At 44.6% G+C, this 17,054-nt stretch overlaps 1 protein-coding gene across 2 annotated transcripts in view; it reads left to right on the top strand.

Annotated features, from left to right (window-relative positions):
* LOC138527316 (cytosolic phospholipase A2 gamma-like) overlaps window positions 1–17,054 on the top strand; it is a 442,073-nt gene that overhangs the window by 217,835 nt on the left and 207,184 nt on the right. For both annotated transcript variants that reach the window (XM_069638380.1, XM_069638375.1), the window contains 2 exons: window positions 6,138–6,191; window positions 13,398–13,475. In XM_069638380.1, the coding sequence (XP_069494481.1) occupies window positions 6,138–6,191; window positions 13,398–13,475 (132 nt within the window). The remainder of the gene's footprint in view (window positions 1–6,137; window positions 6,192–13,397; window positions 13,476–17,054) is intronic.

Here is a 17,054-nt window from a genome sequence, read left to right as displayed (position 1 = left end):
GAAGGAGCACAGGAGGGGGCAGGGAGGGAGGATGGAGGCAAGGTAGCTGAGGACAGAGGAGGGGGGGACAGCAGGAGTGGAAAGGAAGTTGATGAGGCGCGGGAAGCGTCTATCAAAGAGGTGAAGGTTGGCCTGAAGGCCTTGGACCAAGAGCGTCCCATTTGTGTAGACATTAATAATGGCCTTAGAGGAGTGGAAGGAGGCCAAGAGGACATCCCAACGGGTGCCACCATTAATGGGAGAAGAGGAGAAATGAGAGAGCACAGAGACCATATGAAGGGTCCATAGGTCAGGAGAAGGCACGAAGAAGAAGATGTCAGTGAGAGTTTCCTTGGAGGAGGCACTGGTGTAGGTGTCAGCGATAGGGAGGCCTGGGTTAGAGACCAGGATGTCCTTTTTAAACTTTTTCCTACCAGATTTAGTGAGGAGAGCAGGATAGTCAATGGAGAAGCAGTTAGAGAAGATAGGCGAGATAGAGAGCACCATAGAATAGGAGGGAGGGGGGGCAAGACAGACGAGAGCAAGCGGACAGGGAGTGAGCGGCAAGCCCTAGTTTACCACATTTCAGAACAACAGTAAACACAGTAATGAGTATCAGGTAACCAGCGGAGAGGCCGCCTAAGTTTGAGAATCCTGCGAGGGGAGAAAAAGCCCTAGTTTACCACAAGTCGCAGAACACAGTAATGAGTATTAGGTAACCAGTGGAGAGGCCGCCTAAGTTTGAGAATCCTGCGAGGGGAGAAAAAAGCCCTAGTTTACCACAAGTTGCAGAACACGATATGCGGGTGGTACCGATTACAATTAATTTAGTGCTCCCTAAATTTCAGAATCCTAGAGAGGGAGAAAAAGGCCTAGGTTTCACAGGGCGGTAATAAGGCAGGCGGAATTTGCAGGTAGAACAGCAGAGGATAGCAGCTAGTGAGCGGGGGGAAGAAAGAGGGAGAAAAGGCCTAGGTTTCACAATGCAATTTTTAGAAGTGCAGATATAAGCAATTTAAAACAGTGCAATGCAATTTTTTAGTGGTGCAGCTTCAAACAAATTAAAAACCAGTGGAAAGCCACCTAAGTTTGAGATTCCTAAAGAGGGGGAAAAAAGGCCTAGGTTCCACAATGCAATTTTTTAGAAGTGCAGATACAAGCAATTTAAAACAGTGGAAAACACCACCTAAGTTTGAGATTCCTGAAGATGGAGAAGAGGCCTAGGTTTCACAATGCGGAACTAGAGGCAAGCAGTTTATGCAAGTAGAACTGCAAGGGTGTATTCACCAGTGAGTGGCTGGATGGGTGCGCAGGAGGTCAGAAGGGAGGTGGCTGGCTCCTGGCGTCCCCAGCGGACACCTGCAGACACCAACAGTAGGAGCCAAACAGTGGGAGCCAAACAGTGGGAGCCGCCCTTGGCCTGGGGCCCTTAGCCGTGGGGCTGCTGGGCAGAGGCTGCCCAAGGGAGGGTCAGTGAAGAGGGAAGGGAGGCCAATCAGGGGGGTGGGCGGGTTGGGAGGCGGGCGGGCAGGAAGCAGGAAACTGGAGCGGGAGGAGGGAGGCAGGGAAAGGGGGACACACGGAGGGATAACAACAATTTTAAACAAACAAAAAGGAAAACAAAACTCTCACAGTTCAGGCATCAGGCAGCACAAAGATAGTGAAAGTATGGCTGCACTCACCCTGCTCCTGAACTGCAATAAAGTTGTTATCACACTTCCAGCAGCGCTATCCAGATGGGAAAGTAAAGCGTACCATCACAGAAATAAACCGACGCCCTAGATGTCCACATTTGAAAACATCAAGTAAGTTTGAGCCAGCGGAAGATTAACAACCAGGTCGGCCCATTGACTTGAATTGGAGAGAGGGCTATTTTATGAAGAAAGACAAAAGAAACAGGCAGGTGCCACACATTTAGATTAAGCAGAGGCGATGGACTCCAAAGGTCCCAGGTCATCTAGAACTCATTAGGGGGAGGGGTGGGGGGAGGGGTTTGGGCGAGTATTATTCCAGTCCGGACCTGTCAACTGACATAAGCAAGATTGAATAAAATAAGAACAAACCGGTGCAAGCAGCAGCCTTCTGAAATTCACGTTGTACGCACGTCCTCCAGTTCGTAATATTGGCACATACACTACTGCCCGTTTATTAAGATTAAGGGCTAATAGGCCCCTGATGACTCCAGGATACAAGAAGGAAAGTGCTGGTGACGCTTCTTCACAGTCCGGGCAACCAGACTATGGATTTCCCTTCGCATGAACTTTGAACAGAATCCATCCAACTACCATTTTGGAAGAAGTTGAAAAACTCTTTGTTTAATCTATAATTCTGTTATATTTCGGCAGTGTTCTTTACCTTCAGTATTAACTCATAAGTAATAGCACCAGGATGCCCCTGGTTGATTGCTGTGTGTTATAAATCCCTAACATAACATAACATAACATAATGATGACATGCACTCCTCTTAAGTGCACTCCAAATTATGTATTTTTGGTAGGTTTAATATATTTCTATGAAAGGGCCATGTCACGTTTTTTCAATTGGATGCCAGTAGTCCAACACATATGGGGTCAATGAATCTTGTTATAATCCTTAAAAAACAAGCTTCAGCAGAGTTTTTCCCAGAGCTTTCTGAAAATGCTGCAATGGCTGCCTTGGTGGCTGTTTCCACAGAAACACCCACAACAGGTTTTCCCAGAGCAGAGCTGTCCCTCAATGCATCATTCTCATCCCTTTCCCCTTGAGGCTCTGTTACCAAAACAGGTGTATCTTCCTTGGTCCTTGAATTGTCCATGCCGTGTGTGGCATTCAGTAAGAAATGTAACAATGCAAATCTTATACAGTTAGGAATTCCGGGCTCCACCCGCAAGCACACACATTCATTACACAAGGGGACAAGCACCAGAGTTCATGCCACGAGCTTGTAAACCCATATTAGAAATGGAGCAATCTCTCAGAATCCCTGGCGCAAATTTTCTGCGATGTTTACTTTTTAGCTCTCCTCCTTCATATGAATGTGGAAAACAATGTATGTAACCATGTGCCTCCGCTGCGCAATGAAATGAAACATTCCTCTCACAACACAGTTAGCCATGGGCTCCTGCTGCCTGTGTAGTGCCCAAAACTGCAATCCGTAGAAGAAAAGTGCCAACACATTTATGTTACAGAGTGGAACAATTTTGCAATACCACTATTTCACAGTAGTTTGAGCATCAAAAAAAGAGGACTGGCTCTTGCTTCACAATGTGGAGGGGTATACCACACAAATGGACTGCTGAAGACCATAAAGAGGAGTGGCAAATTGAAACAGAGGATTGCGACAGTGGAAGTTGTTCTCTGTTTTTGTTTAAATATTCTTGCTGGTGTAAAATAAAAGCTGAAGAGCATAATAGCAGGCCTGGGTGCCGTGCTTAAGAACAGAGTTGGGCCTCATGCCAAGTTTGGTGGTGAGGGACAAAAGTGGCCGTAATACCATTCCCACCACTTTTAACACAGAGCCAAATTGTAATTTTTGGTGGATTTATCGCTGGCAGAATTACCACACTGTAAATCCTCTTGTTGCAGGAGGTACATTCTCCACTTTACCTTAGAAATTCAGCAGATTTACCATGTGGTAAATCCACCAGCAGTAAATCCATCAAAAAAAATCATGGCGTCTATGGACTCCAAAAATGGGGAATTGCCACCACTTGTAATTCTGTGCTAATTCCACTGGGCAGAGTGGCAGTCACGGTAATTGAGTTTGGCAATATTTTGGTGGAGGTCCTACCAAAATATCACCAAATGCGTAAGGATGCACAATTTATGTTGTTATGTTATGGTAATTTGTCTTATACCGAGCAGCATTACCACTGGGGAGGTGTCAAGGTGCTCAGGTTGCTCTGCCAGAAAGAGGGCAGGGTGGGTTAGTGAGGGAAGAACGATAGGATAGATCCAGAACTAGGAGAAACCTGTGCATGGGTGGGTTGGCTTGCTGATGAGCTGATTGTGTGCACTGGCTTATAGTATCCGTAAGGGGAAGGTCCAGTGTTTGGGTTGCTTGTTATATGCTGGTGTTTGTTATGTTGGGTGTGTGTTTTTGTGTGTTATGTGTAGTTTGGCTGGTAGTTATGCGCCCTGGCTTGTTGTATCCTTAAGGGTAAGGTACAGGTTATGGGATTGTTTGTTGTATGCAAGTGTTTGTAATGTTGGGTGTGTGTTTGTGTGTAGTTTGGCTAGCCCATGTGGCGTTTATAGTACTGCGGAGGTATGTTGCGAGGGAGCCGGAGCAGGGTGGTAAGTATATTGGTTACTCTCAAAGTTCTTCCAAGTAGAGGAAGGAAGGAAGTATAGCTCAGGGGCAATGCATTCCTCTTGGAAGCAACACAACACAGTGCAATGCAGGTTTGAAACTTAAGAATTACATTAATAATTTTGTCCTCAGGGATCATCCAGCTGCAACTCAATGGTTCCCTCCCCTCCAATTCTTGAAGTGCAATACACTGGCCACCCCCACAACCCCTCTAAGCTCAACACACTAGCCACTCCCTCAAATTCCTCTAAGTGCAATACATTGGATGCTCCCACAAGCCCCTCTGTGCACAGCAAGAATTACCCAACACAAAGGGCCTCATCACGAGTTGGGCGGTAACGCCGGCGCTATTAGTGATGGCGCTAATAGCCCTACAGCCAAACCCCCCCGGCGCTATTAACGCTGGATCACGGGTTTGGCGGAACGGTTATTGCCCATTCCCCACTGGGCCCATTCGGGAATTCCTCATTCCCCATTGGGCCCAATGGGGAAAATTCACGCTATTGCCACCGGCAGATTTCCCGCCAGCGGTAAACGAGCCGAAAATTGGCAAATTTGCTGCGGATTTCCCCCCAGCTCGTAGCTGGGGGAAATCCGCCAGGTCCTGATATGGCGGACCCTTAAATGCGGCGGTAATAGTGCTACCGCTGCATTTAAGGGTTACCGCCAGACTCGTGATGAGGCCCAAAGTGTGCTTCCCTTGTGTAGCAAGATTAAACAGCTTATGTGTTGCCTGGATAATCTTCACAATTTGATCTGACGTGATCCATGCCATTCTTCACAATTAGGTCTATTGCAACAGATTGATTGCCCCCTAAAATACAACTAATTTGAATACATTTCCTGCCCCCAAAATCCATCTATCAGGCTATCTAAGGAGAGCAGCAGGTAATCTACACAATGTTCTATTTTGATTGAAGTAATGAAGAAGTGGTAGGGTTTTAATTGAGTACTGTATTGGCTGTGCTCACCACCTGTACCACCTTATCTTAGTTGTTGCTGTAGGGTGCTTTGTCAGGTGCCCATTGCCCAAGCAAGCTGCCATTCCTTTGCTGACTGCCCATGCAAGGCTGCCCTGGGGCCCTCAGCTAAGGGTGCTTTCTGGTGGGAATGGGCTAATCAAGGAAGGGGTGGGAGGTTGTGGGGATGTGCAGGAGGCAGGGAGGGTAGAGGAGGGAGCAGGTGATGGGAAACGAGCGCAGAATTGCTGAGGGTCACAAACATGGGGTCTGGATGTTTAAAAAAACCTTCAGAGGGTCTGTAATGAGGCAGCCTTCCTGTGTTGTAGCAACTGCACATGGTTCACAATGGGGGTGTCGATTCCACTGCACCAAAACTACTCGGGTGCTTCCTGCCCTGCTGGCCAATCATGGAAGGGGTGGGCGGGTGTGGGGAGGGGCATGGGTCAGGAATGGGAGAGGAGGGAGCTGGTGATAGAAAACAAGCGCAGAAGCACTGAGGGTCACATACAGGGGTCTGCATGCTCAAAAAGTCTCCTTTTAGGGGGTCTGTAATAAGGCGCTGAAAAATGTTGTTGCGTAAATAAAGCCTCAAAGGGTCATGCAGCAGATTTGACCATGGAGGACTTTACCAGGAGGACTTCAAAACAAGTGAAACCAACTCTAAGTCTGGGATAGACCTCATTGTAGCATGTATGATCAGGTGAACAATACAAAGATGGATCGGGCGATTGATAGATTGACTGGTAGATGCAGTATATATCAATGGGTATATCTGTGAATATTTTGTGTGATTTGGTTAATTTGGGTGAGAGAAATAGAGAGAGGGCGAGAAAGAGTGATCTCTTTAGGCATTTTTTGGTTGCAAGAAAATCCCTGTAATGTTATTTTGTTATCTTTTTTTTTAGGACTATGGGGAAGTGCCATAGGAAGCGCTAAAGAAGTGATCGAACTTGTTACAGGTATTGTTTGCACGTTTTAGACATACTTTTCAGTGAGTTCTTCCATTTGTCCCCACATTATATTACTGTGGCTGAATCGAAAACTCATCTGATTTAGGGACCCTTTCATGATGTTTGACCACCCATAGTTGGCTCTGCCAGAAGAAGCGATTATAAGGCATCCCCGCCCGCCAATGAAATGTTCAACTTGGAGGCAGTGGGTCACGAGGCGCTTAGAGCCCGGCCACTAGAGGGTAATGTGGATAAAGACGTTCAAAGTGTGAGACACGGTGCAGTTTCCTTCAGTGGCCCTGTGCAGACCTTAGCAACTTGATCTGTGTGATTCAGAGGCACATTTCAACATTCCGTAGCCTTCACTTTACGCGTCTACTGGCTGTACACAATACACAATGCCCAGTTCAAGTGGCCACCGTATTACAAACAAAAAAACACACACACGTGCGTAAATATTCTTCGCATATTGTCATGACACATACCAGTGGTGTCGCTAGGAGGGCTCTGGGTGGGGGGGGGGGGAGAGGGCACGGGCCCCTCCTCTGAAATCCTGGACTCCCCTTGTGCCCCCCCATACCTCAGCTGGGCAACTTTATCTGTCCACCAGCACAGCACACACACACACAGGGCCGCAATCAATGCTGCCGCACAAAAATGAAGAGCTGTTAAGTTCCCCCTGCAGCCAAGAGCAGCCCCTCCAATCAGAATGCAGGGCACGAAACAGCAAATGATGGGTCATTAGTGACTTAATGGTTTAGTGCCTACATTCTGATGGGAAGGGAGGTGCAGTGGGGTGTGGTAGTTGGTGTGCACAAAAGATTATCTGCAGGAGTGCTTCTGAAGTCACTCATTGCCCTTTTATAGGTGGCCCCCTACATTGTCTGTGGCCCCCTCTGTGCCTCTCCTAAATTTGATTCCTGGCTACACCACTGCAACTATATTTAAAAGTCCTTTCCCAATACTTGTGTAGAGAATGCTGTCACTTTTTTAAATGTATCTTATCTCCTTTTTTTAACTGTTATTATATGTAACGCTTTTGATTGCTTTGGTTTTATCATCCGCTCTCTCAGGGTCGGACTGGGACAAGAAATAGGCCCGGTCACCCAAAAAAAAGTGGCCCAACCCTCGCCTCAAAAAAGTGGCCCACCCCTCGCCTCACGATCCTTGACCTCTGATGATATCACCGAAAGTGATGTCATTTGACCCCACCCCAAAGTGACATCCGAAGAAGCGATGAAACGCGACCTTTCACCCCTTGAAGTGTCATCAAATAGCATTGTTCCTAAGCACACTAAATGACTGTGAATCCAAGCAGACCTCTAAGGCCAAATGATAATATGTTATTGTATAGCACTTACGCTTAAGCTTGTTTTTATGGAAAAAATATGCATACAATATCACCCAACCTGTGTTGGTACTCATTTATCGACCTAAGAAGGATGAAAGACTTTTTGAAAAAAACAAAAACAAAATTGAAAAAAAATATATGTCTTTTTTCAATTCTTTTTTTCAAAACCGGCCCAGTCATGTCCAGAAACCGGCCCCCAGACCCCAGGGACGATTTGAAAAGCTGAGCGGCCAATCCGGCCCTGCGCTCTCTTTGTCTTTCCATGACACTATCCTCCCAGGATCCTCTTCTTCATTTTCTCCTTCACCAAGGCAGTTTATTTTTCTTTCTCTCCTTTGTCTCCTTTTTTGCTGACTTCCTGCAAAAGTCTTCATTTCCTCCTTTTGCAGTTTTTGACTTTCTTTCTCGCTCTCTCTCCTTTTTGTTATGAGTCTGTCTGCTTGACCCTGTTCCCCAGTTTTCTTTTTGGTCAGTGCCTAATAGGCCACCCCACTATCTTTTATTTCTCTCTGGGTAACTCATTGCGATTAAGCAGACACCACCCAACTCCAACATGGCAGATGGCCTTTTTATGGTCTTGGAGCTTGGAGCCATGAGGCGGGCCACACCACAAGTAGAATCTCCTATAAAAAGTTTAGAATAGCCATTCCAGGACAATCCAAAAGCCTGCCTCTAATGAGTATGCAGCTGTGATGACTTTACTGCTCACAAGCCCCTTGGCACCCACAATTAGAGCATAAAATGAGTGTCCCCAAATGGAGGAGTGTGAGTTAGGAGATGGTTGCAGAGCAAGGACAGGGGCGAACAAAAGGAGATGAGCAGGGAGAGAATAGAGTGAAGTGAGGGAAAGAACAAGGAGAAGCTAAAGAGGAGGTAAACAGGAAGAAAGGAGAGGAGGCAGATGAGAGAGAAAAGGGACAAGGAGGAGAGGAGTGAGAGGTAAAATATCAAAAGGGGAAGAATGAACAGGAGGAGGATGTAAAATTAGTAAGAGTGGATGACGATAAGGATGAGGTGAAAGGGGATGTGCTTGAAGAGTTGGAATGGCAGTAGTTCAGAGCAGGGCCATGACAATTTCAAGGTCGAGTTCTCATATGGTGGCTCTATGAATATACAAATGAGTTTTAAAGGTGTCTTATTCTGACACTTTCCGAGATCACTTCATTCTGCTTTCGCAAATGTCACTGATTCTGATGTAATGGCAGTAGAAGCTGGATATAAAATGAGGAGTGCAAATATAGTCCTGTCATAGTCGTGTCAGTGGTTGTTTCTGCATCCCCAAATCATTGTTTGAGTCATGGTTTGTGTAACAGCGCAGTGCATCGTTGGAACTTTAGTACCATACTAAGTTGGAACTAAGGTTCCAACTAAGCTTAGCCTCTTCTGTGATGTGCTGAGTTCAGTGTTTTTTGTTAGTTTTTTTTAGATCAAGGGTATTCAGTCAGCATTGAATCAACTGGACACCACAGCGAATGATGCTACTGGGCTGATACTCTGGGCAATATATGGTGAAGCATTATTTACCAATATCCCCCAGTAAGACGGATTGCTCATGATTGACATGCTACTAAGGAAGAGAACCAAGAACAATGAGATTCTCATGAGCTTCTTAATAAAACTGGCCTACACTGGACTGACAAAGAATGTCTTCACATATAATGATTATGTTCAGAGATTAGATGGACAGCAATGGGGGCCACTTTTCCCCCAGTTTTACTAATCTGCATGTGGATGATTTTGAGAGTAAGTCATTATAGGTGGGCAGCAAGCATCTTTATTACGCATAATTATATGGGTCTGCTCTATTGACTATGTGTTTCTTATTTGGAGAGGACCCAAAGCCCTGCTAGCTGAGTTTTACATCTGGCTTAATCATCAACACCGTTTTCTCCTTTTCACACAAACACACAATAAATGTCAGATTAAATTGCCGGAGATCCTAGCAAGGAAGGAGTCTCTACTACAGCTCTGACAACCAACTTACCACAATTCGATGTGCCTCTTTGTTTACAACCCAGATCGCTGAGTGAAAATGTACCCTTCGGACACCTACTCCACTTCAGGTGAAACACTTTGACCGTGTAGGAATGTGGCATCAGGCAGCACAGCTCAGTACATGACTTTGTGAGCATAGGTACCCCACACGACCTGTAAAGTGTGCAGCAAGAGATCGAGACACATTGTGTGGGAAACCACATTAGAAATACAATACCACAAAAAAGAATTCAGAGACAACCCCTTGCATGCTTTATTATTTACCACTGGTGAACAAGGTTAAGAAAGCTATAAAACAAAACTGCATATCATTAACATATGAACAATGAAACCTAAAAGAACATATGCGCAAGACAGTGACCTTCCCCACACATGTTAATGTTAATGTTAAAGGATATTTGTACCGTGCACTATCACCACCGGACTGGTCCCCTGGTACTCTGGTGGATCTGAAACGAAAGGGGGGTAGGTGTAGGACAAAGTTTGGAGAAGAGCAAGGGAGCAGTGGAGTACTGTTGGCAGCTTCAGTTCAGTTAACACCGTTTTCCAAGCTTATTGGTGTGGTATTCGGTTCTGAGTCTGTCGCATGATGTTGTGTGGGGGTCTGTGTGGTGTTTTTTTTGTTGCGGTGTGGTGAAGTGTGTGCGGGTTGCTGCAGTTTTAAGAGGTGTGGTTATGTTTAGTTTGACTGTGAGAGGTCTGTCAGGATTGGTGAGGTTTTTAGACTTTTGTGGGGTTGGTAAGTAGCCTTGTTGTTGGGAGAAATGTGCACTCCTATTGTGTCTCATTCGGGATTTAGAGAAAGTTGTCTTCCTTTCAGTGATTACGTTTCAGCATGATAAGACTGTTTCATCTCTCTGTCATTATGCTAAATCAGCTAGTCCTTGTGTTTCATTCTTTGTATTTGGCCACCCCTATATCCTAGTTTGTCGTTGCTGCAACGTAGTCCTTTCGGATAGATTTACTTGCGACCTACGTCTGTACACTACGCCTTTTCTGAGTGAGTAAGGTTGGTTGTGGTGCCTTTGTGTTAGGCATGTTTGCTATTGTTCTGTCCTCTTGGGGTTGTCGCTCGTGTTATACCACATCTTCGAGAATGGAGGCACCATGTGGAGGCTGCCTTGTTAGTGGCCATACAAAATGACTAAGGCAAATACATTTAGACTACCCAAGACTGTGTGGGCAAGCACATTTGACAAACTCCAAATTCACCAACATGTGATCTATTTGATTACATTTACCTGCTGTTTTAGATATGTAGGCTTTACAAGAAGACCTGTAAAAGTCTAAATAGGTGATCGGTAACCGCAAACTCACTGACCTACTGCTAGAAATGCCAGATAAGCTTGGCATGCATTAAACATTAGTTTGATGATTATTTGATCAGTTAAAATGTGCAAAATGAGGGATGAACATGAAACGGCTCCTGCTGATGAAGGAACAAGTATGAATATTTGGTTGTGGCATGCACCCCTTAGGGTTCAGAGAGGAGATTGAATGGTATTGCTGCTTGGCATTTGGCTAGGTCTCTCCCACTGCTAAAAACAGTACCTTTTTCATTTTAACTAATATTTAAGCTGATGATGTATTAATATCCCATTTGATAGACCAGAACTAACTGGGCAAATGTATGTTCAATCTTATGGCATTCCATAAAAGAAGTAACACATGGGAAGGGATCATGTCACCAAGGACTTGTTTTAAACATTAACACTTACATGTGACAACGTGGAAGAAAATCCACTTTAGTTGGTAGCATTATCTTACATTTTGCCTGCTTGCTGATGGATTTCTGCTTTAGCCACACACATACTGGAGGATTGCAGCAATGAGATGTTCTTCCTAGCTGCAAACATTTTAATAAGGCATATGGACCATGGAAGCCTGTATTGCTCTCAGGAGTTGTACACATTCATTTGAAATACACATCAACATATGAATGTGTGGCAGGAGCACCAACAGTCGATCTGCCATGATTCTCAGCTGCACAGACTTAATACTTATATTCAATGTTAGGGAAACACCTTGTTGTGCTAAAAACAATATTAATATGTACCATCATTTAACAACCAGGGTGTAATAATTGGACTGTTTACATCACATTGATGAATGAGTCTAAAGATTAGTTGTGCATTTTGCAGGAGATCACACGTGGCTAGCCTAACAGTCGCCTTTATGCTAGCCCCTCAGGGAGGGCTCCCCTGGAGTTTTTCAGGGGAAATCACCTTTTCCCGAAACCAACTGCGCTTCACTTGCTCCAGCACCTTCTTGCCTGTCGGACACCCAACTCTGCTTCCGATCTGTCAGATGTGTTATTACCCACTGACTCTTGCCTTTCACACAATTTTATTATAACTACTCTGTCCCCTAAAGTGATGGCCACTCACCACACTATTGGTAGGCTGACTATCACATCTCAATGATGTCACCCACATGTCCAGGAAGTCGGGAAAGGTAACCCTGTGCCTCCCCACCCAAAGCCCCCACAAAAAACACATAAACAAAGTAATGGTAATTTGTGGCTGGCCCCAAAATACTGTTTCATCTTCTAAGAATGCATGCATTGTAAATTGTCTCTATCTCTTTGTACAGGACATCTCTGGGGGTTCTGGAACATGCTGTAAATAATCATATATTAAAAAATCCTCCTCTTACTTCATTGCTTAGTGGGGAATGGGGATGGGATGTAGGAGTAAGTTAAAGTTCCTCACCATACAGACAAATGTACTCCTCAAACATATCCCACTTTCCTTCATTCAAACCCCCCTCAATTCCAACAAAGAGTGTTAACCCTTAAGGCAAAATGACTGGTTTTCGGGAGCCTGAAGTGCATAAGAAGATGGTTTTGGGGTGCATGTGAGTCCGGTGCAGGCACCCCAGCTTATTTTTAGATTTGCATAATGCTACATCCCAGTCCCTATTGGAATAACTTCCTACAAGTATGAAGAAACTGCAAACATGATTGAGCCATAACAACATGTTAGTGTTATCGATACAATATGTGAAAAAAGATGGGGCAGAAGCACCAACACTGACACACTTTCTAATCAAATATCACTAGCATATTGTGGACATTTTTCTGAGCTAGTGTAATGGGTTACAAACTGTATCTAAAAATAAGCTGCAGCAGCACCACACATAAAAATCACTTTTAATAGGGTTCCTAATAATTGAATACTTTTATCTAATGCTGGGCAACATAATATGGATGATCTATAATATTACTCTTGCAGTCGAAAGCACCAGTCAAAGATGGCAACATGAGTTATCTTGGCAGATATAGAAATGGATGAAAAAAAACATTCTTTTGAGGAGATCAGATATTGGTCTAAATGCTGATGGGGGAACAACTGCTGTTGGAATAACAGCATCATCCAACCTTGCATCTGCGCATGACATTTCTTCAAAAGCAGGATTACGTTTTGTCACAATGGCCATTATGGGAAGACCAGACTCCAAGCTAGGATAGAGGAATGGTGAAATAGAAGTAGGAGAGGGCTTAATCTTTCAATGCAAAACAGGAAGTGCCCACAGCCTACTACAACCAGAGAGGGCGTTCTGGTATAGCAACAAAAATGGATGACTAGCCATTCTCAATAGGAAGATATCAAGAGTGCCCAATCAAGTTACAGCATAGGTTTCTCAACCCGCGTCTCCCTTTCTAAATTTAGCAGCATGCCTACCTTTCTGTCTCTCCTCCCTCCTTCTCTCCTTCCTTGTGTCTAATTCTCGTGTCTGTATCCTTTGTATCTCCTTTCTCTATTTTTGGAATAAACAACAATATGTGTCCTGCCTTGTTATTTTTCAATGTTTAGTGATAAATGTATTCTTTGCTGAATAACTTCTTAAATGTTCTTCTTTCTACAAAGATATTATGGTCCGTAATCTAATGAATCCAAAAGCCAATGTGGTGGTCCCGCTGCTGGACACGGTATCAGGTCTCACAGGTAAGTCTCTTGTATCCAATTTCCTTCATTTAAGGCAATGACCAAAGTTGAACAATAAAGGTCAGGTGAGTATTTGTTCAGCATTTGAACAATGTAGCAAAGGGATAGTGATACCAGGAATTATTAATTTTAGTTACTAAGTTTCTTTCATGCCTCTTAACATTGAGTCACTCACTCTTTATTGTGATGGAAGGTCAGATACAATACACCTTGACAAACCTTGCCTACTTATCACAAAAAGATTTGTATTTGTTCATGACAAATGTCTATGTGTGTAGCGTTTCTAAACACTGTGTGAGAGAGCATTCATAAGCATTCAAGTCTATGCAAGATCACGGCATATTTTCTACAAAACATGCATGCCCCTGCTATGACATTGTATTTTGCGCTGCTGAGGCACTGAGCACAAATCGGGACTGTTACTGATAAATGAAGTTGAAAGGCATACGTTTGAAGGCCAAAATCAAGATAGCTCAGTGTTCTTAGCACTTGTTGCAGAGATCATTGTTCATATGGTAGATCATAGTCCCAAATACTGGAAATGAAGACCCAGCCTTTCCTCTCTCTGAGCTTGATACACTTGAGTATATAAACTTTGGTGCTAGTAAGCACCAGAAAGTGCTAGGTATACACATTCAGAGCATCAGTGTGCTATAGATGTAGAGCTCTGTCCCACCAGACGAGGTGTGCAAAAAGTGGGCAGCCACCCTCAATGAAGAATATTATGTGTTAGTCAGGAAAGGGGGTTCGGTAAATATATTGGAGTCAGTGAACCAAAGTGTTGAGACTGATATCAAGCATTTCAACAAGGCCATAATGTGATCCTGTACAGATCATATTATCTCAAGGTAATGTTGCGCTGTTTGTGGTGAAAAGCTTTGCCATCTCACATTTTGGTAGCATGGTTTTCCCATTGCCTGCTTTTTGTTTCCATGCAGGTCATTGGAATATAAGTGGTCCCAGACAAGAAGAAGCTCAACAAATGCTAAATGCCTCTGGCAAGCTTATTTTCAGGCCTGCTTATATGAGACAAAACACTGATTTCTTTTTTTCAATAATTTCAAACGTTCTTTAATTCATGAATAACAATTTATACGTATGCATCAAAGAAGGACTGTGATCACATGTTCTTCGTTGGGTATATTTAAATCTTTAAAATACACTAGTAAAACCCAGATGAGATTTTTAAGCTCACACTAATTCGCATTCTGGGGTGGTGTGTCTTACACATTCTGCCTATGCAGCGAGGGTCTTCACAGCGAATCAAAGCAGTGCCGAACGCTGTTTTTTTTCTGTTCCGTATTGGAAGAGGGGCCGGGCCGCAGTGGGCAGGGAGTGGCCGGGTAGGGGATGTGTCGGCAGGGGTGACTGACAATGGCCCAGAAGTGGAACGGGTAGGAGGACGCCAAGGTATGCTGAGAGATTCAGGTAAGTGTGGGGATGATGACTGGGACAGTGGGGTGTGGGGGGAAACCCCCCTTTCATGAAGGCATGAGGCAGAGGGTGCAGGGGTGACCCCTTGGTGAAGAAGTGGGTCAGAGTGGGACAAGGGGGTGGGAAGCGAGAGAAAGTATTCTGAGGTATTTGCTGTGCAGAACATAAGTTCATTAAATACTTGTGGAGCAAAGACCTGGAAATGTATTGTGGTATTTACAGATTTCAATGTTTTCAATTTCTGGTGGTATTTATTCATCTCATGTGTGCAAATCGAAACTAAGAACAGGTGATGGTTAATAAAGCTGACTGCTTTGCTTGGTAATAATTGTTTACAGTAGAAATGCTGACATCGATGCTGGTTATCTCTCTGACGCTTTGATCAGAGTGATCAGGATGAGGTGGTTCCCTAGCACTAATTCACGAGCACTAATGCACAAGGTGCTGCTTTCACTAGTGTCTCAGATGCACTGCTCTCTCTAGAGTATCTGTCCCTCCTGTGAAGTGGTTCTCTAGACTTTGTTGCCGGATACATTCAAAAGCATAGAAAGAAGTTGGCCTAGAAAAGGCAAAAACGATATGTGTTGTTGTGACCCATGACCTGTGTTTCTTTGAACTAATGTTGCCTTATACTGCCTCAAATCAGCAAGCAGAACAAAAACAAGCATTGGCAATGGCAATCGTTTAGGCTTTTGTTCAGGCATTTACCAGGAACTGCTGTAATGGTAATAACTGGCCATTGACAGTAGCAGCTGCAAAATGGTGAGAGTAGCTGGGCATACGATAGCAGTGTCTGGTAAATGCATAATACTTATACAATGCTTGTTTTTAACAGGACTTCAGTGGAGAACATGCATAGTGCTCATAAATTGCGTGGCTGACGGCAGACTTGGTAAAGATATTGTTATTACACCAGTAGTGTATTTATAGCTCTGATTAAGTCATTAGCGCTGTATTTCTCTCTTGTGTGTGTAGCCAGCTCTCCTGTCAGAGCACAATTTCTCCCGACTGTCTAAATAGGGATCCTGTGGCAATGCTGTAGTTCTCTTGCATTTGGATGTAGCTGGCAGTGTCCTACTCCCTCAGTTCTGCTGATAGGGATTTGTGTCTTGACTATTTCTTGTTATTCTTAGTGTGTGGGATGGATTTCAGCCATTTGTCTCCCCACAGTGTCAGTGCTGTGTTTCCATTTAGTTGGTGTAAGAGGAGTTTTATTGCCTCATGCCTCCCCATTAATAAGGCCAGCGCTATTTCTCACTTAGGTCTCCTGTTTCTGCCCTTGATGCTGTGGCCACCCCTCTGTTACTTGTTTACTTCATCATCTACTTGGCCCTTATGGCCCACCTGATCTTCACTTTATCCCCTAATTGTCAGTGTTATGCAGATGACACACAGCTCTCTTCCAAGATGCCTTCCTCTACCTCGTCCTCCTCCTGCCCCATGCCTGACTGCTATTCAAGCATGGCGCTCTGCTAATGATCTATGTATTGAATGTCAATAAGACAGAAATCCTTCTCATTGGGATGCCTGCTCCTTGGTTCCCCCCATACTCTAGCCTGACTCCCTGGGTCTTCTCCCCTCCCCCACTTGTGAGGCAAAACACTTTGGGATCATCTTTGACTCCTCTCTCTCTTTCTCTCCACACATCATGGACCTTGCCAAGAAGGCCCATTTTCAGTTGCATCTCCTCAGGGGCATTCTACCTTTCCTCACCTTCCCTCAGAAGCTCAACATCTCCAGAGCCCTGGTTCTCTCTAGCCTAGAATGTTGCAACAGCTTCTTACTCAACCTGACTCTTTCCTCCCTTCGTCCCCTTCAGCTAATCCAGAAAAGGACTGTGAGATTTATCCTTGGCCTCAAGCCTAGGGTCCGCATCTCTCCAGCCCTACAATCTCTCCACTGGCTCCCGATCACCGCAATGATCAAATTCAAGACCTTCTTCATCATCCACAAGGCTGTCTGTTGCCTGCGACCTCTTTACGGCCAGCTTTCCCTACCTAAATACCTCCCCGCGCTCTTCTGGCTTCAACTCTATGCAGGTCAAGTGATTCTCCAAGCAGAGAGTGGGAGGTAGATCCCTTTCCTTGGCCGGCCCCTCCCTCTGGAAGACCCACCCCTCAAACCTGAGCCGGAACTTCTTAAATT

The sequence above is a fragment of the Ambystoma mexicanum genome, chromosome 1q, assembly GCF_040938575.1.
Source record: "Ambystoma mexicanum isolate Mex_15411 chromosome 1q, UKY_AmexF1_1, whole genome shotgun sequence".
NCBI classification, from domain to species: Eukaryota; Metazoa; Chordata; class Amphibia; order Caudata; family Ambystomatidae; genus Ambystoma; species Ambystoma mexicanum.
Note: the sequence above shows the minus strand (reverse complement) of the source record. Positions and strands in the feature narration are given on the sequence as shown.